Source organism: Cherax quadricarinatus, chromosome 70 (genome assembly GCF_038502225.1).
Source record: "Cherax quadricarinatus isolate ZL_2023a chromosome 70, ASM3850222v1, whole genome shotgun sequence".
NCBI classification, from domain to species: domain Eukaryota; kingdom Metazoa; phylum Arthropoda; class Malacostraca; order Decapoda; family Parastacidae; genus Cherax; species Cherax quadricarinatus.
The window spans coordinates 22,412,413-22,435,865 of NC_091361.1; the positions used below are offsets into that span (position 1 = coordinate 22,412,413).

At 38.2% G+C, this 23,453-nt stretch overlaps 1 protein-coding gene across 3 annotated transcripts in view; it reads left to right on the plus strand.

Moving 5' to 3' along the window:
- The window catches only part of eIF4EHP (eukaryotic translation initiation factor 4E homologous protein), a 94,696-nt gene that overhangs the window by 12,783 nt on the left and 58,460 nt on the right, over positions 1-23,453 (plus strand). For all 3 annotated transcript variants that reach the window (XR_011393976.1, XM_070099958.1, XM_070099956.1), the window contains exons 3-5: positions 6,720-6,847; positions 14,106-14,220; positions 14,926-15,078. Coding sequence is in view for 2 of the 3 variants with exons in the window: in XM_070099958.1 (XP_069956059.1) it covers positions 6,720-6,847; positions 14,106-14,220; positions 14,926-15,078 (396 nt within the window). In the remaining variant the exon portion in view is untranslated. The remainder of the gene's footprint in view (positions 1-6,719; positions 6,848-14,105; positions 14,221-14,925; positions 15,079-23,453) is intronic.

Here is a 23,453-nt window from a genome sequence, read left to right on the forward strand (position 1 = left end):
TTGTAAAACCAGTCAAAATCATCTCAATTTCTGTAATATGTCTTCCATTCTATAAAATGAGACCAAGAAAACTAGAATTCAACAATAAATACCATACGAAAATACAGTACAAAGTCGCTGTTTTATTCCAAAAAAACGGTCAAAGTTTTTTTTTTCTCATTATGCACTGTGTGCTGCAGGATTTTTTTTAGACTGTGCACACTGACCACATAGACCCATTCTTTCATATGAAGGCCTACCAGCTTTCTCCCACTAGATTTGAGGGCGCTAGAATTTAGGCGTACTAGTACGTCAAAAACCCTGGGTCGTAAGCCGTACTAGTATGTCCGAAACCCTCAAAGGGTTAATCCTTTGAGGGACCAGACCCCCAATCTGAAAATTCCCCACAGGGTCCATCCAAGAATTTAAAAAAAGAAAAAAATTATTATTTTTCTTGTGAAATGGTAAAGGATCTTTTTCTGAAAGTAATAAAACAAACAGTATGAAATTTGATCAGAAATTGACGAAATTATGCTCTTGCGAATTTTGCTGTGTCAGCGATATTTAGCATCGTTGATTTTGCCACTTTGAGTCCTAGTTTTTTTGCCAATTACATTATTCCATTAGACCAATTTCTTAGCTATTTTGCTAGTATGTGTTCCATTTTATCTATTGAGCGTAAGAAATTACCCAGTCAACTATTTCAACTACCCAATAAAGTGATCGGAAGTTAGTAATTTGGCCAATTTCACACAAAGTTCAAAACATTTCAATTTCAAAATAGGGTCCAGAATAAATAATGCAGGCATTCCTGGCACTAAAATAACATTTCCTCTGTTTATTAATCCTTTGACTGTTTTGGTCGTATATGTATGTCTTACGAGCCACCGTTTTTGACATATCTATATTCATATATTCTAGCAGCTTCAAATCAAGCAGGAGAAAGATGGTAGGCCCACATGTGAGAGAATAGGTCTGTGTGGTCAGTGTGCACCATGTAAAAAAAATCCTGCAGCATGCAGTGCATAATGAAAAAAAAAACTGTGACCGTTTTTTTTTTTAATTAAAATGCCGACTTTGTATGCCGACTTTGTGGTCTATTTTCATATAGTATTATGGATGTGTTCTCGTTTTCTTGGTCTCATTTGATAGAATGGAAAACATATTATAGAAATAGAGGTGATTTTGATTGGTTTTACTATGAAAAGAACATTGAAATGGAGCTCAAAGTAGGGGAAATGTTTGATTTTTGCCGATGTTCAAAAGTAAACAAATGATGTCATTTTCCAATAAATGTCCAAGTAGCCATTCTAATATGCAGTCATGAATGGGTTGACAGTATTTATACAATTATTACAATATTGCAGTACTCTGCATAGCAGTAAATCTTCTATTTATTGTTTGAATAAAAATTCAAAATAGAAAGCAAGAGTAATATCAGAGGGGCCTGGAGACGTGACTGATGAACAAAGAAAACGTTATTTTAGAGCCAGGAATGTCTGCATTGTTCATTTTGGACCCTATTTTGAAATTGTCATATTTTTTAATTTTTGTGAAATTGGCCAAATTGCAAATCTCTGACCACGTTATTGAATAGTTGAAATCAGTAAATCTTCAGTTTCTTGTACTCAGTCGATAGAAAAAATGGAGTTCTAAAGAAATAGCTATGAGTTTGGTTGACTGGAACAATGGAATTAGCCGAAAATAGGGCTCAAAGTGGGCGAAATAGCCGATTCGTGAATATCGCTGAGATCACTAACTTCGCAAGAGCATAATTCCGTCAGTTTTCCATCAAATTTTGTTATTTTGGTGTCATTACAATCGGGAAAAGATTCTCTATCATTTCATAAGAAAAAATAAATTTTTTTTCGGAAATTTTGCGACACCAGGTGACACCTCAGGATTTGGGGTTTCCAAGCTTTACAGATGAACTCCATTTTGATGCTTTTTTCACATAATATTTTTTTATTCACACCAAAAAATAGAAGATTTACTGTTACGCAATATTGTAACAATTGTATAAATAATATCAGTGCATTCATGAATGCACATTAGACCCACCGGCTGACGTGTATTGGACACATGATGTGATTTGTTTTCTCTTGAACATTGGCAAAAATCGAACATTTCTGCTATTTTGAGCTCAATTTCAAGCTATTTTCAATACAAAACCAATCAAAATCATCTCTATTTCTGTAATATATCTTCCATTCTATCAAATGGGACCAAGAAACAGCAAATACAACTGTAAAAACCATACAGCATGAAAATACACTGCGAAGTCACTGTTTTTATCGAAAAACATGGTTGCAGTTTTTTTCTTATTATGTATTTTATATGGTGCACACTTACCACATAGATACATTCTCTCATATCTGGGCCCAGATTTACATCTCAAAGCTTATCTGAGTGAGCTGAGCTTATGACGTAGTACTACGGCATGGACCCTGGCTTCAGAGTCATAGAACTATGGGATGGACCCTCAAAAAGTTAAATTTTCATGTATTGCCTGTTGCATTTCATATGCAGCTTGCAGTGTGAATATTTTAAATAATTTTTCTGCATTTAATAAAATTAACAGTTTGATTTTATCTGTCATGTGTTGCTAAATATAGCTAGTACAGGTCTGCCATCACTAATCTGGCATCATTGGGCCCTTTAGTGATCTGGATTAGTGAGTTTGCTGGATTACAGACTGGTTAGGTAACCTATCAATAGAGAGTTTTTCTGCCACATCTTCCTCATTTTCATCACTGCTTTCTCCTCCACTGGCTTGCTGCTGTGGATTTACAACCATCTGCACAATTTCTGAGTCAGTATTATCATGAAATTTGAGACAGTATAATGATTTGTGTCAGTATAATGATGAAATTTGAAATTACGCTAGCCAAAATTAGTGCCGGATTACTGATGGAATCGGATGACTGATTGCCGGATTAGTGATGGCTGACCTGTATAACTAATATTTTACATGTATAGTGAAACCTCTTGTACTGCGGCCTCACAGTGTGAATTTATGTAACTGCAATTAAAAAGTGCTACTAAACTCTCCTAGCATGTTAAAACTCTAGATCTGACCACAGTGGAACCTCTACTTATGAGTTTAATTCATTCTGTGACCTTGCTCGCATCTTGACTTGCTCGTTTGTCGAGTCAGTTTTCCTCATTTTAATTAATTGAAATGGAATTAATGCGTTCCAGTGGATTTCCAGACATGACAGAATACTTAATATTTCCCTAGTATCAACTCTATGGCTTATTTATCTATCACAGTTCATATAATATGTAATAATAAACAATATTAATAACATAGAAAAATGATATACAGTGGACCCCCGCATAACGATCACCTCCGAATGCGACCAATTATGTAAGTGTATTTATGTAAGTGCGTTTGTATGTGTATGTTTGGGGGTCTGAAATGGACTAATCTACTTCACAATATTCCTTATGGGAACAAATTCGGTCAGTACTGGCACCTGAACATACTTCTGGAGTGAAAAAAATATCGTTAACCGGGGGTCCACTGTACACACATTTACTCCTTTCGCAACATCAGCTTCCTTGATTTGTTCTTTCTCTGCCTGGATGGAAGTGATGGTAGATTTGTTTTTCCCGTACATCCTGACAAGTTCCAACACTTGCACACCACTCTCAAATTTTTCAGTCACTTCTCTCTTAAATTCTATCATGTTTCTCACTTTCTTTACCACAGGAACTTTACTAGGGACTTTATCTGGGGCCATGCTTATGTATTTCGCTGTTGCACTTAATAAATAACAAAGAATAACACTGATTTATAGCAAAATGTTTAACTGAATGAGCAGAAGCTTCCTCACTCAGCCAGCAACACAGCTACAATGACTCAGGAACACACAAGCGTTGCCAGCCAGCAAGCATCCAATACAGCTGATAAATGCAATAATGGTCGATAACCGGAAGCCGAAAAACCGGCTGATAAGCAAGTTGGCCGATAAGCGGAACAGCCGTTAACTAAGGGTTCACTGTACAGTGGTACCCCGAGTTTCGAACTGCTCCCAACTCGACCAATTATGTAAGTGAATTATTGTAAGTGATTTTGTAAGTGTAATTTTGGGGGTGTGAAATGGACTAATCTAATTTACAGTGGACCCCCACCTTATGATATTAATCTGTTCCTGAGAGCTCATCATAAGCTGAAATTATCAAATGGCGAATTAATTTTCTCCATAAGAAATAATGGAAATCAAATTAATCCATGCAAGACACCACAAAGTATGAAATTTTTTTTTTTTTACCACATGAAATATTAATTTTAATACACACAAACTTAAGAAGACATGCACAATTAATACTCTACTAAGAATACAATACATGACACTTACCTTTATTGAAGATCTGGTGATGATTGATGGGATGGGAGGAGGGGAGTGTGGAAGTTGTTATTGTTTAAAAGAGGAATCCACTTCCATTAGGACTTGAGGTATCAAGTCCTTTTCCTGGGTTACTTCCCTTCTTCTTTTAACCCTTAAACTGTCCAAACGTAGATCTACGTTTGCACGCGTACTAGTACGGCTTACGACCCAGGGTTTTTGACGTACTAGTACGCCTAAATTCTAGCGTCCTCAAATCTAGTGGGAGAAAGCTGGTAGGCCTACATATGAAATAATGGGTCTATGTGGTCAGTGTGCACAGTATAAAAAAAAATCCTGCAGCACACAGTGCATAATGAGAAAAAAAAACTTTGACCGTTTTTTTGGAATAAAACAGTGACTTTGCACTGTATTTTCGTATGGTATTTATTGTTGCATTCTAGTTTTCTTGCTCTCATTTTATAGAATGGAAGACATATTACAGAAATTGAGATGATTTTGACTGGTTTTACAATGAAAAGTACCTTGAAATTGAGCTCAAATTAGCAGAAATGTTCGATTTTTGCTGAAGTTCAAAAGTAAACAAATCATGCCAAGCATCCAATACACGTCAACTGGTGAGTCTAATATTCTTTCGCAAGTGTGCCAATATTATTTATACCATTTTTTACACTAATGCAGTAGTCTGCATAACAGTAAATCTTCTATTTTTTGTGAGAATAAAAATTCAAAGTGGAAAGCAAAAGAATGTAAGAGGGGCCTTGAGACGTGACTAATGAACAGAGGAAATGTCATTTTAGTGCCAGGAATGTCTTTCTTGTTTATTCTGGTCCCTGTTCGGAAATTGGCATCTTTTGAAATTTGTGTGAAATTGGCAAAATTGCTAAATTCTGACCACTGTACTGGATAGTTGAAACTGATAAATGGGTGGTTTCTTGCACTCATTCGATAGAAAAAATGGAGTTCTAGTGAAATATTCATGTTTTTTGTCGACTAGTCCAGTGGAATTGGCCGAAAATGGGGCTCAAAGTGGGCAAAATTGCCGATGCGTAAAAATCGCCGAGACCGCTAACTTCGCGAGAGCATAATTCCGTAAGTTTCCCATCAAATTTTATACTTTTGGTGTCATTATGATCGGGAAAAGATTATCTTTTCATAAGAAAAAGTTATTTTATTTTTTTAAATTTGGCCGACCCTGAGAACGAGTCTCGGAGAGGGCCTTTCGACCCTCAAAGGGTTAAACCTCCACATACTTCCATGTCATCAAGCAATAACAGCTATAATGCTAGGTAAGATAAAATGTAGCAAAATACTTAACCCCTTTCAGGGCCTGTCCCTGAAAGGGGTTAAGGCTTTGAAACCAGGGTCCAAGCTATAGATCTACACCAAAATTCTAGCAGCTTCAAATTTAGTGAGAGAAGGCTGGTAGGCAGCATGTGTATAAAATTCCTAGGATAACCCAAAAAATTCAGTGACATTTTCATTGGGGTCCCTGTACCATATGCAATTCCAAGGAGACAGAGTACATCCCGTGGCCCTACACCTGAAAGTAATTATGATGTGGCTACAATTGGGATGGATAGACCACATGCATCAATAGGTGGTGGTGGTGCTACAAGCATGCAGCATGCGAGCGTGCAGCATGCATCACCAGCCCAGGCTGGGACCCAATCCGCTGACTCAGCAGGTCCAGGACAAAGTGCATCGTCATCCACCAGCGGAAGGAGACAACTGTGGCTGAAATGTATTTGTTTTTTGCAACAATAATGCTTATGCATCATGTCTATAAGCATAATATGAAATCATGCTGGTCGATAGATGAGTAAGACACCACTGTGCATGATACCTTGTTTCAAAGACTTTCACAGACTGCAGCAGTTCTAGGAACATGTCCAGTGACTGTACATATGTAAATATATGATAGAACATTACTAACATAAAAGTAAAATAAAATAAAAAAATGTGACTTTACAGGAGTCGCCGATGTTGCCGCCACCCGGTCATTGAGGGTCAACTTCATGCCTCAGTATCTAGGAAAATACTGATTGGAATTTTTTTGTTTTTGTTTTATTACCTATAGAAAAATATTATCTTTAATTCTTTCAGGGTCCAGAGATTTGGCCTCTGGATACTGAAAGGGTTAAAAGAATTGTTTGGTACATTTGAAGTTGTCACAAATTTAACTTTATTTTCCCCTAACTTCATTTCATTTAAAGCTGTTTTATCCTAAAACGGCAATTTTCAAAAAGATAACTCTTGTTTTATGAGAGGTTTTGCTTTATTATTTTTTATGAAGGATCTGAACTATTAGTTGCCATTACTTCTCTGGGCATCCTGTATATCTATTTATAATATGCATAAGTAGTAAGTTTTTTCTTTTTCTGCCAGCCACCAGTTGAGGTTAAACCTGGTGAACACAGACTCCAGTACACATATTGTATTTGGTTCAGTCGTCGAGCACCAGGAAAACAGGCAACATCGCAGAATTATGACCAGAACCTACAATTAATAGGAAGGTGAGTGTTATAATAAACCTTAACCCTTTGACTGTCGCAAGCCCCTTTCTGAAACTGTCATTCTATGTCACAAAATTTTTGGAAAAAAAAAAATTTCTTATGAAATGATAGAGAATCTTTTCCCAATGGTAATGACACCAAAAGTACAAAATTTGGTTGAAAACTCGTGGAATTACGCTCCCGCGAAGTTAGTGGTCTCGGCGACATATACACATCGGCGATTTTGCTGACTTTGAGCCCTGTTTTTGGCCAGTTCCATTGTTCCAGTTGACCAAACTCATAGCTATTTCTTTAGAACTCCATTTTTTCTTTCAACTGAGTACAAGAAACCGCCCATTTACCGATTTGAACTACCCAATAAAGTGGTTAAAAATTGGCAATTTGGCCAATTTCATGTAAATTAAAAAAGATGCCAATTTCAAAATAGGGTCCAGAATAAACAATGTAGACATTCTTGGCACTAAAATAACATATCCTCTGTTCATTAGTCACGTCTCTAAGCCCCTCTTATATTACTATTGCTCTCTATTTTGATTTTTTATTCATACAAAAAATACAAAATTTACTGTTATGCAGACTACTACATTATTGTAAAAATGATATAAATAATATCAGTGCACTAGTGAAAGAATATTAGACTCCCCAGTTGACGTGTATTAGTCGTGTGGTGTGATTTGCTTACTCCTGAACACTGGTAAAAATCGAACACTTCCGCTATTTGAGCTCAATTTCAAGGTTGTTTTCATCGTGAAACTAATCAAAATCATCTCTATTTCTGTAATGTGTTTCCCATTTTATCACATGAGACCATGAAAACGAGAATACAAGGATAAATACTATACGAAAATACACCTCAAAGTCGGCGTTTTAATCCAAAACAACGATCAGTTTTTTTTTCTCATTATGCACTGCGTGCTGCAGGATTTTTTTTATGTGGTGCAAACTGACCACACAGACCCATTCTCTCACATGTGGGCCTACCAGCTTTCTCCTGCTTGATTTGAAGCTGCTAGAATGTATGCGTATTAATACATCTGAAACACTGGCTCATAAGACGTATATATATGACCAAAACAGTCAAAGGGTTAAACTGTGGCAGACCTGGAAAAAAAGTGCTGGTGGGATGGCAGAATTTGAAAGTGCCCATCTTTCTTAGTAGTATAAGACCAAAAAACAACAAGGAAAAAAAAAAGAATAGGCTCAAAACTTACCAGTACAGTAGGGCCCTACTTTACGGCATTTTGCCTTATGGCATTCTTCTAATACTACAGTGATATCAAATTATGACCAAAATTTGCTATATGGCAAGCGGTCTTTCAAATATGGCGCCCCCCCCCACCCGGTTTCTTTATGTTCTCCGTGAGCACGTCTATTATGTCTGGAAACTTTCCAAAATTTCAAGTGTTTTAAAGTTATTGCGTATTTTATATGTACTCTGATAATTATACTTATGCGTACCTGTACCTAAATATACTTAGACACTGTGCTGGTGTGCAGGTACACATTAAAATCGCTGAGAGTCTCTCTACTCATGACACCAATGCAACGTAATAATAATCACTCTTGGGCACCTTAAATGTTTTATTTTACATTAATATAGACATTTTCATTAATCCAGCTTTGATATTTTCCTCAAAATTATATAAAAAGCATGTTACATAGCATATAAACATGATACATACACTCACAGAATAAAAATTTACTTAAATATGAGATTTGTTTACAAAGCAGCTGTGTAGGTAGTGTCGGAAGAATTACGTTTTCTCTTGTCAAACATTGGAGGATAACTGTAGAAAAATAATCCTTTCGTATGCCTTCACTGTATATATAGCAATTTACGACCCTTGTGGGTTTAGCGCTTTTTTATTATGATGATAATATCATCTTCATTCACTCTTAAAAATGGTGTGTTGCATGAGAATGGGAGTGTTGCTATTTGTTTATTCTGTACTAACTTGTACAACTTGTATGCAATGTAAGAGTATTTGTATTGTGAGGTTATTTTTATAATAAAAAAAATATTGTGAGGTAAAAGTTTTACAAACTCTTACAAATGTACATGAATGAACTAAAAGTAGACACACACATTAATATGCCTTTATTTTGCCTGACCAATAATGGAAGAGATGGAATACATAGTACTTCTTGAATGCATAGCACTTCTTCACTGATAGACTAACATAATGCTTTGATACATTCACTTGATACCCATTCTATACTGCCAAGGCCTGTCAGGCCAATCGTGCCAAATTTGGAAGTAGGAAAAACAAAACAATCTAAGTAGATCATTGTTTGGACAGTTAAGGGGTTAAGGAAAGGAGGTGTTTTTTAACAGTAGCAGTAGCAGACATAAACAAAAACGCCCAGCACACCTTTGTATCATCATTTGCAGATGACACTAAAATAAGCATGAAAGTCAGTACGGTAGAGGACACTGAAAAAGTACAGGAAGACATAAACAGGATTTTCCAGTGGGCAGTGGAAAACAACATGACGTTCAATGGTGATAAGTTCCAGCTACTTAGGTATGGAAAGATTGAAGAACTCAAAAGGAGCACTATATACAAAGCTCAAGAGGGTCATCAAATAGAATGTAAGGAACACGTAAGACCTAGGAATAATTATGTCAGTGGACCTTTCTTTTAAAGACCATAACAAGACAAAGATCATGACAGCCAGGAAGATGACGGGGTGGGTATTGAGAACTTTCAAAACAAGGGAAACAATGCCAATGGTGACATTCTTCAAATCGCTAGTGCTCCCTCACTTAGAATATTGCTCAGTGCTGATGGCCCCGTTCAGGGCAGTAGAAATATCGGAGCTGGAACAAATACAGAGATGGTTTACGGCTCACATTGAGCCAGTAAAGCACCTAAACTACTGGGAATGCCTGCAAGTCTTGAATATGTACTCATTGGAGTAGAGGAGAAAAAGGTACATGATAATATATACCTGGAAGGTACTCGAGGGCTTGGTCCCAAATCTGCACACTGCCATAACAACATACTGGAGTGAGAGATATGGGAGGAAGTGTAAAATAAACCCAGTGAGGAGCAGGGGTGCGGTGGGGATGATAAGGGAACACTGTATCAACATCAGGGGTCCCAGACTTTTCAACATCTTACCAGAAGATATCAGAAACACTGCTGGAACAAGTGTTGAAGCCTTCAAGAGGAAACTAGACAAGTATGTTCACCAGGTGCCAGATCAACCAGGCTGTGATGGATATGTGGGGCAGCAGGCCTCCAGCAGCAACAGCCTGGTTGACCAGGCGAACACCAGACGAGCCTGGCTCATGGCCGGGCTCAGAGAGCAGATATACTCTCGAAATTCTTCAAAGGTATATCAAAGGTAAGGTAAGGGAGTTGTCAGGTAGAGAGTTTCAGATTTTACAGTTTCATGCACATTGAGCTTTTGCACAAAGTATGAGCCAGATGCCAGGAATATCATGAGACTTTTCTGTCTAGTGTTATGCTGATGAGATCTGTTGGAACAATAAAGAGAGAGCTTTAAGGCAGGATTGATATTAGAACTGACTGTCCTGTATATGTAGTATGCCAAATCTAAGGTGAAAACAACATCCAGTATTGGACCCTTGCTTAGACAAGATGGGAGTCACACAGATGACAGCAAAGAAATGTGCGAGATACTAAAGTCCTAATATGACTCAATATTTAGCGAGTTGTTAACCAGACTAAGGGCAGACAATCTAAATGAATTTTTTATGACTGAGACTCAACACAAAAATCTCTATTATCCTAACACCACAAAACTTCAAAAAGGTAATAAGTGACATGCCCAAACGCTCTGCCCCAGGCCTGCATTCATGGAACTCCTTGTTCATCAAGTACTGCAATAAGTCTCTGTGACGTACCTTCATCATTCTATGGAGAGGGAGCATGGACACAGGGGTCATCTCAGAGTCACTAAAAACAACAGACATAGCCCCACTCCACAAAGGTGGCAGTAAACAAATAGCAAAGAACTATAGACCAGTAGTACTAACATCCCATACCATAAAAATCTTTGAAAGGGCTCTAAGAAGCAAGATCACCAACCACCTAGAGCCCCATCAATTACACAACCCAGTGCAACATTGGTTTTGACAGGTCACTCCTGCCTCTCCAAACTACTGGACCACTATGGCAAGGTCCTGGATGCACTAGAAAATTTTGCAAAAGTCTTTGACAAGTGCAACCATGGTGTAAGAGCACACAAAATGCGTGATAAAGGAATAACAGGAAAAGTTGGTAGATGGATCTATAACTTCCGAACAAATAGAACACAAGTAATAGTAAATAGAGTAAAGTCTGAGGTGGCTACAGTGCAAAGCTGTGTTCCACATGGCACAGTACTCACTCCCATCTTGTTCCTCATCCTTGTATCTGACATAGACAGAGATGTAAGCCACAGCACCGTGTCTTCCTTTGCAGATGATACCCGAATTTGCATGACAGTGTCATCCATCGAAGACACTTCAAGATTCCAAGTGGACATCAACCAAATCATTACATGGGCTGCAGAAACCAATATGAAGTTCAGTGAAGAGAAATTTCAATTACAGCCTCTCCTCACTAAATGACTGAGTTCTTTTCCTAAAATCACATTGGGTAAACAAATTCGTTGCTTAGTGAGAAGCATACTATAATGGTAGTGGGTTTGCGTCTACCATTTTTTATATTGTTTTAATGTCACCTTTGCACCATTTATAACATTTCTGGTATATTTTACAGTGTTTATACAGTAGTGTGCTGTATATTGTAATAAACAGAATAGAGGAAATCTGCTCTGATATAGATTATTTAGGTATGTTTATTGGTCAAAGAGCCTGTCGTAAGTCCAAGTCATCGGTAAATGAGAACATCACTAAGTGAGGAGAGGCTGTACTCTGATACAGGAAACCTGAGGAAAGTAAAACTGTATCAGAATATAAAACAAATTCCAACCACACAAGAGCGAAAAACTAATGTGAAAGACCTGGGAGTGATAATGTCGGACAATTGAACTTTTAAAGACCTAAACAACATATCTACCATATCTGCTAGAAAAATGATAGGATGGATAATGAGAACCTTCAAAACTAGGGATTCCCAGTCCATGATGATTCTCTTCAATGCTCTTTCTCTCTAGACTGGAATACTGCTGTACACTAACAGCCTATTTCAAAGCAGGCAAAATTGTTTACCTGGAGAATGTACAGAGAGCCTTCATGGCACACACATATATGATAGAGCATTTAAATTACTGGGAACGGTTGAAGTCCCTTGATTTGTATTCCTTGGAATTCAGGAGAGAAGGATACATGATAATACAAGTACCATGTGGCTTATGGCCAAGCATGGTTCTGACCAACCAGTCGTAAGTCAAAATGGACGCAAGTCGATCCTTAGAAAATTGTCGACATTCTGGGTAGGGCATAATGTCAAACCTTTGCTATATAAAGTACACCTACCATCCGACTTACGACCGAGTTCGGTTCCGAGAAACCGGTCGTAGGTCGAAATGGTCGTAAGTCGAACTTTACTACTGAATATCAACAAAACATTTTTGTAATGACTTTATTTTATTGTTTTATTTTGGTATTTCATGTTATACTTTACTTTTTATGTTGTTAGTACTGTATTTTATACTGTAAGGTTTAGGATAAACACTGTACAACACAAATAGTTGTTTATTTCCCAGAAATTTGGCGTAAAAAACACGGTCGTAAGTCGAGTGGTCGTAAGTCGAGCAGGTCGTAAGTCGGATGGTAGGTGTACATACATAGTATCGTATGTTACTTTTTACTAAATATTTTACTACTGTATATGCTGCCAGACGTACGGTCGAAAGTATGAGTGGTCGTATGTCAAGCAAGTCGTAAGTCGGATGGTACTTGAATACACTGGAGAAATCCTAGAGGGATTAGTACCAAATTTGCACATGAAAATCACTCCCTACAAAAGCAAAAGACTCGGCAGGTGGTGCAGCATACCCCCCAATGAAAAGCAGGGGCACCATGAGTACACTGAGAGACAACACAATAAGTGTCAGAGGTCAAAGACTGTTCAACTGCCTCCCAGCATACATAAGGGAGATTACCAGTAGACCCCTGGCTGTCTTCAAGATGGTACTGGACAGGCAGCTAAAGTCAGCACCTGATCAGCAGGGCTGTGGTTCGTACATCGGTGTACATGAGGCCAGCAGTAACAGCCTCGTTGATCAGGCCCTGATCCACGAGGCCTGGTCATGGACCGGGCCACGGGGGCATTGATCCCCGAAACCCTCTCCAGGTATACTTCAGGTATGCACAGTAGTACGAGTGAATTTTATGAATATTAAGTAAGTTTAAACTTTTGAAGAGTAGGGGAGTGTGTTGTACGGCAGTAGACTGAGTAATTATTCGTTCTGCCCCTTTTTGTTGTTATTACTGGCTGAAGGTGATTTGCTGTAGTGGATCCCCAGTACAAATACCGAGAATAGATTAGGGAGTAGTTTAATGTAAGTAGTGCTGTTTGAGATACATAGTAATGTATCTTAGAGAGGATACCTACTGAACTGGTGTGAGCTGAGCATTGTAGGCCTGTGCCACTAGGTGTCAGCACCACAGTACCGTGAAATATGAACCCAACGGGCATACATTACTAGGCCACCTACCCATGGTCGTCCTCAACCATGATTGACTGAAAATAAACTCGGTCACTCTCTCACAGGAACAGGGCACAGAACACAGAATAAAATCATATACATGTATATACATGTCGACATGGACAAAAAAAAAAAACTTCCTACAGGGAGGGAAGAAAAAAAATGGGTGTGTTAAATATCGTGGTCCAAGGCAGTGAGCCTCGGTGGGCGCCACTACACGTCTTCCTGCGTGTAGTGGTTGCAGGGTTCGCTCAACCTGGGGCATAACTTGCTGGTGCCCTCAAGTGAGGCAATGTCAGTACTTGGCAACTGGGCAGGACTACTGGCAAGAGACTCAGGATGACATTTCTCGACTGGTACTGTCACTAGGGCTGTCACTGCCAGCAAGAGTGGAGTGAGTCATAGCAGGGACGACTCAAGTGAAACATCTTGGAGTCGTAGCAGCATACACAGTAACTGGAGTGAGTGGCCTAGCAGTCAGTGACATCATACTTTGTGCAGGCTGCTTCTAAACTGTGACACTAGTCAGACAGTCACCTGCTGACAGGGTTACTGTGGCTTGACGATGTCATCCTCTCTACAGTTGGAGTCATGTATTGCCATAATACTGTGAGTTTTGTGACATTTTCAGATTTGCTTCTGTGGAACAGTTTTGGGGTTACTATAGTCACTTAGCACGGCCGGCAGATCTTGCATCACACTCAGACATCCACATGTTTAAAGATGGGATAAAACCCATGTGGGAGGTAAATATTTAATTTTTATTCCTGATATTTGAAATTTATTTAAAATGTAGTTATAATAATGAATGTTAACATACAGTAAACTCTTTATATATTGCATCTTGATATAACAAACCTTTGAAATAATGGACAAAATCTACTGGGTAAATTGTACTTTTAACTCATTTATTTTCAGTGTTTATTTTAGTACAGTGGAACCCCCGTATCCACTGGTTCGATATACTGTACACGGTTTCAGTTATCCACGGTTTATTGTGGTCCAGAAATACCTCTTAATTTTTAATAATAATAATAATGGCCCCAGAGTGCAAAAGTAGACAAGCTGGCAGTTCTTCACAGCCTAAAAGAAGTCGTGAAGTGCTTCCCATCAGTGAAAAGTGATAATTCTCCACTTATTGTGCATAATTTATCAATTTAAAATTTGTTATAGGTATGTATAGGACTTGCATATAGGGTTTGCTACTATCCACGGTTTCGGTATCCATGGCAGGTCCTTGGAATGTATCCCTCGTAGATATGGGGGTCCTACTGTATATCTGTAAATTGTGTACAGTGCAGTTCTGTATTAGGTTAAGTGTTTGTGATCTTTTTATACATTATTGTGATATTACAGACACTCATATAATTCCCACCTATTAGTCTGTTATATTGTTATATTGAGAATTTACTATATAATGAAATTGTTAATCATGACTTTCATTTTTAAAGGATGTAGCAAATAAAAATGGAGGAAAATGGATTGTACGTTTACGGAAAGGTCTGGCATCACGATGTTGGGAGAATATGATCCTGGCGATGCTAGGGGAGCAGTTCTTGGTCGGAGATGAGATTTGTGGTGCTGTCATATCTGTACGATTTCATGTAAGTCTGCACTTTTGAAATATTCTGGTGTGAAACCTGACTGGTTATTAATATTGATGCTATATACCAAGGTTATTAACCCTTAAACTGTCCAAATGTAGGTATATGTTTGCTCACATAGCACTCCAAACATAGAGCAATGTTTTATTTTTCATTCCTTCAAAATTGGGGTGATAGGCCTGAGTCACCTAGACACGAGAGAATGGGTCTTAACACTTGGTGTGCGCAGTATTAAAAAAATCTGGGACCACTTAGTACCTTGTCGGAGCATCAGTTTAGTTGAGCGCTAGCTAGAGCAAATTGCGTGGCAAACACCAGGGATTCACTGATGTCATGTTGCATTAACACTCCCCTTCTAAGAGGAAAGTAAAAGTAGGTTAGATAAATACATGAGTTGGTGTGAGTCGGACCCAACTAGCTTGTGCTACTAGGTCTGATGCCATGCTCCTTCCTTCAGTGGATGTGACCTGACTAGGTGGGTTATTGGTCTAAGCCAGGGGGTGACCTGGATCTGCCTTGCATGGGCCAGGAGGCCTGCTGCAGTGTTCCCTCTTTCTTATGTTCTTATGTATTCAGCAGGCTGGCCGGCTGGCTTTGGCTGTCTCTGGCTGTCTCTCTGTCTATATCTCTGTCTATATCTCTCTGTCTGTCTATATTTCTGTTTATATCTCTGTCTATCTTTGTCTCTCACATGTACACATAAGTACAGTTATTATACATAGTGTAAATTACCTATGATAACCCAAAAATTCCAGGCAAAGTGCAATACTGTGCTTGTAGATATAAGACATAAATAACCATGACGCTATATGCATTTTCACCTGCTCAGGAAACATGGAGCGGCTCGTAAACCAACAGTTTTATGAGCTGGTCCCTGAGACAGAGACAAGCAGACAAAAAGACAGACACACACAGGAAGACAGATAAGCAGAGCTAGACAGACAGACAGACAGATAGATAGATTTAGATTCAGATTTTTTTATTTTGACAAATTACATGGTTGTACAGAGGAATATAATAGTTGGGTGTACATGCCAAAAGCCCCTCTGTATGCTGAACATTTTGGCCAAACTTAAAGATTAACTTAAGAATAGTAAGGCAATAATACATAGTTCATATGGTCATTAGATGAGTTAGAGTGAGTACAGGAAAATTTAATATTATATTAGGTGATGCTACATGGTTTTGATAAGTCTAGTAGAGGCTTTTTACACCATTGAATTAGTTAATAAAAATTACAGTATTACAATGTAACAATTTAAAACAATTTACAATGATGTATTACAGTTTGGTACTATTTAAAACAATAAAATTTGGTATTACAATGAAACAATTTACATTATGATACACAAATAACCCGCACATAGAAGAGAGGTGCTTACGACGATACTTCGGTCCGACTTGGACCGAAGTTGAACCGAAACGTCGCCGTAAGCTCCTCTCTTCTATGTGCGGGTTATTTGTGTATTGTTCCAGTCACGGTATTGTGCCTTTTTTTGTTATTTACATTATGATGTACTATTTAATACAATGAAAAGAACAGACATCCTAATTTCAAAATAGTAAGTGATTGAGCATTAATCTGCACAGTATGAGTAGCTTTTGAGAAACCTGTTTGTGGTTAGGTATGGTTTGTCTGGTTAATTTTGGGTAATGAGGTGATTTCTTATTTGGGCCTTAAACTGATTTGCAGACAGTGGTCCTTTAGTTTGTTCTGGCAGTGAATTCCAGATCTTCGGGTCTTTTAGGGGTTATTAGACTCACTCAGCGCGAACGAAAAATTTTTTCCGAAAAAATTCACAAACTGAGTTAATCTTATAGAAAAATAGCTTAACTCTCTGGCAACACAATGGTACCAGAATCATTGTTCTACGACATTCCTACAAGGAATTATGGTCATTTAAATACACCTAGGGTTACGTCACCACCCGCGACAGGTGTGCTCACCCGTCGTCAATTTTTTTTTTTTTCCGTTTTTTTTTCGTGTATTTACTGTATTATTCTTTCTAAGATAATAATTGACGATTTGGTATCATAATACAGTGGACCCCCGCATAACGATGGCATCACATAGCGATTATTTCGCATACCGCTTACTTTAATTGCAAAAATTTTGCCTCACATACCGCTTAAAAACCCGCTTACCGATTTTCGTCCGAGACGCGTCCAATGTGCGGCCTGAGCCACGCTCACATGTTCCGCCGGTGGCATTGTTTACCAGCCAGCCTCCGCGGTAACATCCAAGCATACAATCGGAATATTTCGTATTATTACAGTGTTTTCGGTGCTTTTTCTGGAAAATAAGTGACCATGGGCCCCAAGAAAGCTTCTAGTGCCAACCCTACAGCAATACCTGGAGAGAGAGATAAGGGTGAGAATTACAATAGAGATGAAGAAAAAGATCATTGATAAGTATGAAAGTGGAGTGCATGTCTCCGAGCTGGCCAGGTTGTATAATAAACCCCAATCAATCATCGCTACTATTGGTGGTACAGCTGCTGCTGCTGCTGCACTGTCAGCTGCTGCTGCTGCTGCACTGTCAGCTGCTGCTGCTGCTGCACTGTCAGCTGCTGCTGCTGCTGTAGCACCGTTGTTGGTGTGGCTTATTGAGAATACCAAGAAACAATTAACCCCAGAGGATTTGCCACCCAGGATAACCCAAAAAAGTCAGTGTCATCGAAGACTGTCTAACTTATTTCCATTGGGGTCCTTAATCTTGTCTCCCAGGATGCAACCCACACAAGTCGACTAACACCCAGGTGAACAGGGAAAAATGCCTGGAACTAGTGCTCATATTGGTGAATTTAAAGCCAGCAAAGGTTGGTTTGAGAGATTTAAGAATCGTAGTGGCATACACAGTGTGATAAGGCCTGTTCTGGAAGAAAATGCCAAACAGGACCTACAGTACTCAGGAGGAAAAGGCACTCCCAGGACACAGTGTCTCATCAGTCATTGCTGCATCTTCAATAAAGGTAAGTGTCATTTATTCTTCATTTAGTAGACTAGTACATGCACAATATATACTGTGCATGTACTACTCTACTATTGTGCATGTATCCTTCTCTTTGTGTGTGGGAAAATGTATATTTCATGTGGTAAAAATTTTTTTTTCATACTTTTGGGTGTCTTGCACGGATTAATTTTATTTCCATTATTTCTTATGGGGAAAATTCATTCACATAACGATTATTTCGCATAACAATTACCCCTCTTGCACGGATTAAAATCGTTAACCGGGGGTCCACTGTACATTGGGCGGGACTTATACGTAGAGTTCCAACCAACCAGGAACCTCCCGACACCATTTTGCTGACGTCATGGAAAATTCCAGTCTCGGGGTGGCCGGGGAATATGGCTCAATATAACGCTATTATAGCTTCTACGGCTTATTTATCTATCACAATTGATCTAATATGACATAATAAACAATATAAATAACAAAGAAGTATGGTAAATACTCCAGAATGAATAATATATGGCATATTCCCAGAGCGCTCCATCGGGAATAATAGATTCCCATTCTCAGAGAGGGGCTTCCATTCTCTTTCTCTCACCTCCAGGGTCCTTATATTAGAGAAAACGAACATGGTTAACTATGATATACACTCGTAATGCAGTATAAGACTGAGAAAAATGTTATTTTCTCGAAAAAAAAAAAAAAAAAAGGTGGTCCGGCTGTTTCGCGGATTATCTCGGAAGTAAGTTATTCACATATATGAGCAAGTAACTTCGTTAATAATAGCAGGAATGTAATGAAATTCACAGAGAACATAAAGGAAAGATTGTTTTACAAGCCCATGGATCGCTTTTTGAGATATCATAATTTGTTTTTGATTTTTGTGAGGGCAAAAGTCAGATATTTGGCTGAAAGTCAAAAAACATACAAAATTTATTTTTTTTAAGAATGAAGAAAGGATAAATTACAGAACGGCTAACCATTAGAAATACAGTTTAGCATTGTTTTATGCGTAGATAATGCCAAAACAACTTCTCCAAGTCCCACTTCGACGGTACCTTGCAATATGTATGATTATTAGTAAATAATTTTTTTCTCAGTTGTTTTTTGAGCTATCTTATTGAAACTTGGTCACATTACTATTGAAAGGTGCTTCTTTACGTACAAAAAAAATGAAAGAAATCGAACGAAAAATAAAAAAAAAAATGTGTTACCCTTCAATAACCCCTTTACATGCATAGCATTTTTGCATAGGGAGACATGAATACGGGGGATATCGAAGAGTGATCTGTGTCTCGTATTATGGTTGCGTGTTCTGTTATAGTTATCAAGGAGGAGTTTGAGAGTAGGGTTTACATTAGAGTATACTGTTCTGTGTATGTAGTAGGCACAGTAATAAGTGTGGATGTTTTGTATATTTAGCAAGTTAAGACTCTTGAAATGAGGTGGTGTGTGTTGTCTAATGCAGGAGTTAGTAATCAATCGCACTGCAGCTTTTTGCTGGGTTATTAAAGGCTTAAGGTGATTTGCTGTGGCTGAGCCCCATGCACAAATACCATAGGTGAGGTAAGGGTAAATGAGAGAATGGTACAAAGCTAGAAGAGCTGATTGTGGTACATAGTACCATATCTTTGAAAGAATGCCTACTGTTTTGGAGACTTTCTTGGAAATTTGCTGTATGTGTGTCTGAAATTTGAGACTGTAGTCAAAGTGGAGACCTAGAAATTTGCCCTCTGCCTGTCTCGAGATAGGTGAACCATTTATCAATATGTTTAGCTGTACATTTGAAGCTCTATTTCCGAAAAGCATGAAGTAGGTTGTGTCTATATTGAGAGTAAGTTTGTTGGTAATCATCCAAGTTGATATTTTTAACAGTTCAGCATTTACTGTGTATGTTAGTATGGTTGAGTTTGGGTGAGAAAAACCATAAGTTGTGTCATCTGCAAATAAAATGGGTTTAAGGAGATTAGATTTGTTTGGTAGGTCATTGATGTAAATGAGAAAGAGAAGTGGGCCAAGAATGCTCCCGTGTGGGACTCCAACAAGAGCAGGTTGTGTAGTGGAACAAGCTCCATTTGTGTATACATACTGGGTTCTCTTGTGAAGATAAGATTTTAGGTAATCGAGAGAGTGTCCTCTGACCCTATAATGTTCGAGTTTTTGGTGCAAAAGGTCTTGGTCAACTGTATCAAAAGCTTTTCGTAAGTCTATAAACAGTCCCTGGGGAAATTAATTTTTCTCGAGTGCAATGTATATTAGTTCAAGCATATTTATAATAGCATCATTAATACTTTTTTTCGATCTGAACCCAAACTGACAAGGGTTGAGTATGTTGTGGGATACGAAGTAAGAGTAGACTTGTTTGTGTATTAATTTTTCAAAGATTTTAGATAGCAGGGGCAGGTTTGATATAGGCCTATAATAGTTCAATTCAGTTGGATCACCTCCTTTGAGGATCAGGGTGACTCTTGCTGTCTTGAGTATGGATGGGAAGGTGGAAGATTCAATGGATTTGTTAACACTTAAATGGTCCAAACGTATATATACATTCACTCGCGCAGCGCCCCAAATATTTTGAAAAAAGAATTTTTTTTTTATAGAAAAAAATACATTTTTTGACATGTTTTAGAATAAAAAAAAAATTAGGGTCAGTACTTACCGAGATATGAAGCCGAGAAGTTGGCTCTGGATGCTCATGTGACAGCAACATCGAGTCCTGCCGCTTGCAGAAGTGTTGCTGATATACCTTTTTTTTATTTTTCATATTATTTTATGAAATTTTTATGTTCTGATAATTACATTTTGTAGTAGTTCTTGTCATTTTATAACTTATGGAATTACGCTCTCGCGAAGTTAGCGGTCTCAACGATGTTTACACATCAGCGATTTTGCCCACTTCGAGCCCTATTTTCGGCCAATTCCAGTGTATTAGTCAACAGAAATCATAACTATTTCGCTAGAACTTTATTGTTTCTATCGAATGAGTACAAGAAACCACCCATTTACCGATTTCAACTATCCAATAAAGTGGTCAGAATTTAGCAATTTTGCCAATTTCACACAAATTTCAAAAGATGCCAATTTCCGAATAGGGTCCAGAATAAACAAGAAAGACATTCCTGGCACTAAAATAACAAGTTCTCTGTTTGTTAGTCACATCCCCAGGCCCCTCTTATATTTCTTTGAATTTTTATTCTTACAAAAAAAAAATAAGATTTACTGTCATGCAGACTACTGCATTAATGTAGAAATGGCATAAATAATATCAGTGCACTTGTGAAAGAATATTAGACTCACCAGTTGATGTGTATTGGACGCTTGGCATGATTTGTTTACTTTTGAACTTTGGTAAAAATCAAACATTTCTGCTACTTTGACCTCAATTTCAAGGTACTTTTCTTTGTAAAACCAGTCACAATCATCTCAATTTCTGTAATATGTCTTCCATTCTATAAAATGAGACTAAGAAAACTAGAATACAACAATAAATACCATACGAAAATACAGTGCAAAGTTGCTGTTTTAATCCAAAAACACGGTCAGTTTTTTTTTTTCTCATTACGCACTGTGTGCTGCAGGATTTTTTTTTATACTGCGCACACTGACCACATAGACCCATTCTTTCATATGTAGGCCTACCAGCTTTCTCTCACTAGATTTGAGGGCGCTAGAATTTAGGCGTACTAGTACATCAAAAACCCTGGGTCGTAAGCCGTACTAGTACGTCTGAAACCCCCAGTGGGTTAAAAACATATTTTACGTTAATACTTTTGGCTGTCTGAAACGGATTAATTGGATCTTCATTATTTCTTATGGGAAAATTAATTTGGCTAAAGGCAAAATCGGTTAAAGGCAAGCTCTCTGGAACTGATTAATGCCGTTATCCGAGGGTCCACTGTATTACAGAGAATCCGTAGTTTGAAGATTAGGAAGTGGTGTGAGGTTACCAAAACTATCATCCAGAGGGCAGAGGAGGGCTTATTGAGGTGGTTTGGACCCCGTTCTTCCCTCCACTAAATGTGGAAGGAAGGCGGGGTAGGGGTCGGCCTAGGAAAGGTTGGAGGGAGGGGGTAAAGGTGGTTTTGTGTGCAAGGGGCTTAAACTTCCAGCAAGCATGCATGAGCATGTTAGGAGCAAATGGAGACAAATGGTTTTTATGACTTGACGTGCTCTTGGAGTTTGAGCAAGGTAACATTTATGAAGGGATTTAGGGAAACCAGCAGGCCGGACTTGAGCTCTGGAGATGGGAAGTACAGTGCCTGCACTCTGAAGAAGGGTGTTAATGTTGCAGTTTTATATCTGTAGTGTAAGCACGCCTCTAATAAGACAGTAAGGGAGTGAATGATGAAAGTTTTTCTTTTTTGGGCCACCCTGCCTGGTGGGAAATAGCCAATGTGTTGACAAAAAAAAAAAAATGTATATGTAAGTAGATAAAAGTATATCATGGCACATGATTATAAGAAAAATTATTAGGGGTGTAGTTTAATCTAATAAGTTTACATGTGCATGTTCTTACATTAGATAACATTGAATGCAGTAACTTGAATTAGAGATGTATTAAGGATGAAAATAACTGTGTAGAATGAATGGTAGACAAGGACAGGGACAATACAAGTTGAAAGAATCGTTCATAATTAATTGTTGTTACGATCACATTCAGGAAGGGGTTTTTTTAACAGTGGCTTTGAAGTGGCCGGCAGATAGATAGAGAGAGAGAGGGAGAGAGAGACTGGAGTTTTCATGTAGAGTTCCAGATTTTAGATCCTTTTATGCACATAGAGTTTTTGCAAAGATTAATCCAGATGCAGGGAATATCATAAATATTTTTGTGTCTAGTGTTATGCCTATGAGTTCTGTTGCAACTATCAACAAGGAGTTCCAGGGCAGGATTGATACTGGAATTTATTGGCCTGTATATGTAGTATGCACAGTAGTATGAGTGAATATCTTGTATATTACTTAAGTAGGTTTAGGTCTTTGAAGATTTGGAGAGTGATGTTTGAGGCACATAGTTGTTAAATGTTGAGGAAGAAAAAAAAAGCAATGATTGCATTCATTGGACAAAAAGGTGTAATGTAACATCTTGTGGACATGAGGAGGAGCCAGGTGTGAGCGTGAGGAAAGTGTATGAGGCAGTGGGGGGAGTGAAAGGGGTAAAGCAGCTGGCATACATGGGGTCATATATGCCTCAGCTTGGAATCCATTTTTGGATTCTGCATACTCAAGTTATGTTAGAAAACCTGTTCACTAGTTATTACTGAAAAAGGCTCCCTTGAAGTTTTTCCAGGCCTGTCTTACAGAAATGTGACCAGGCTTTATGTATAATTTTGTATTGGTATTTTGTACATTCATATTATGTATATGTATGTTGGATTACTCCTGTTTGTGGCTGTTTGACTGCATCCAGTGCATGTTTTGT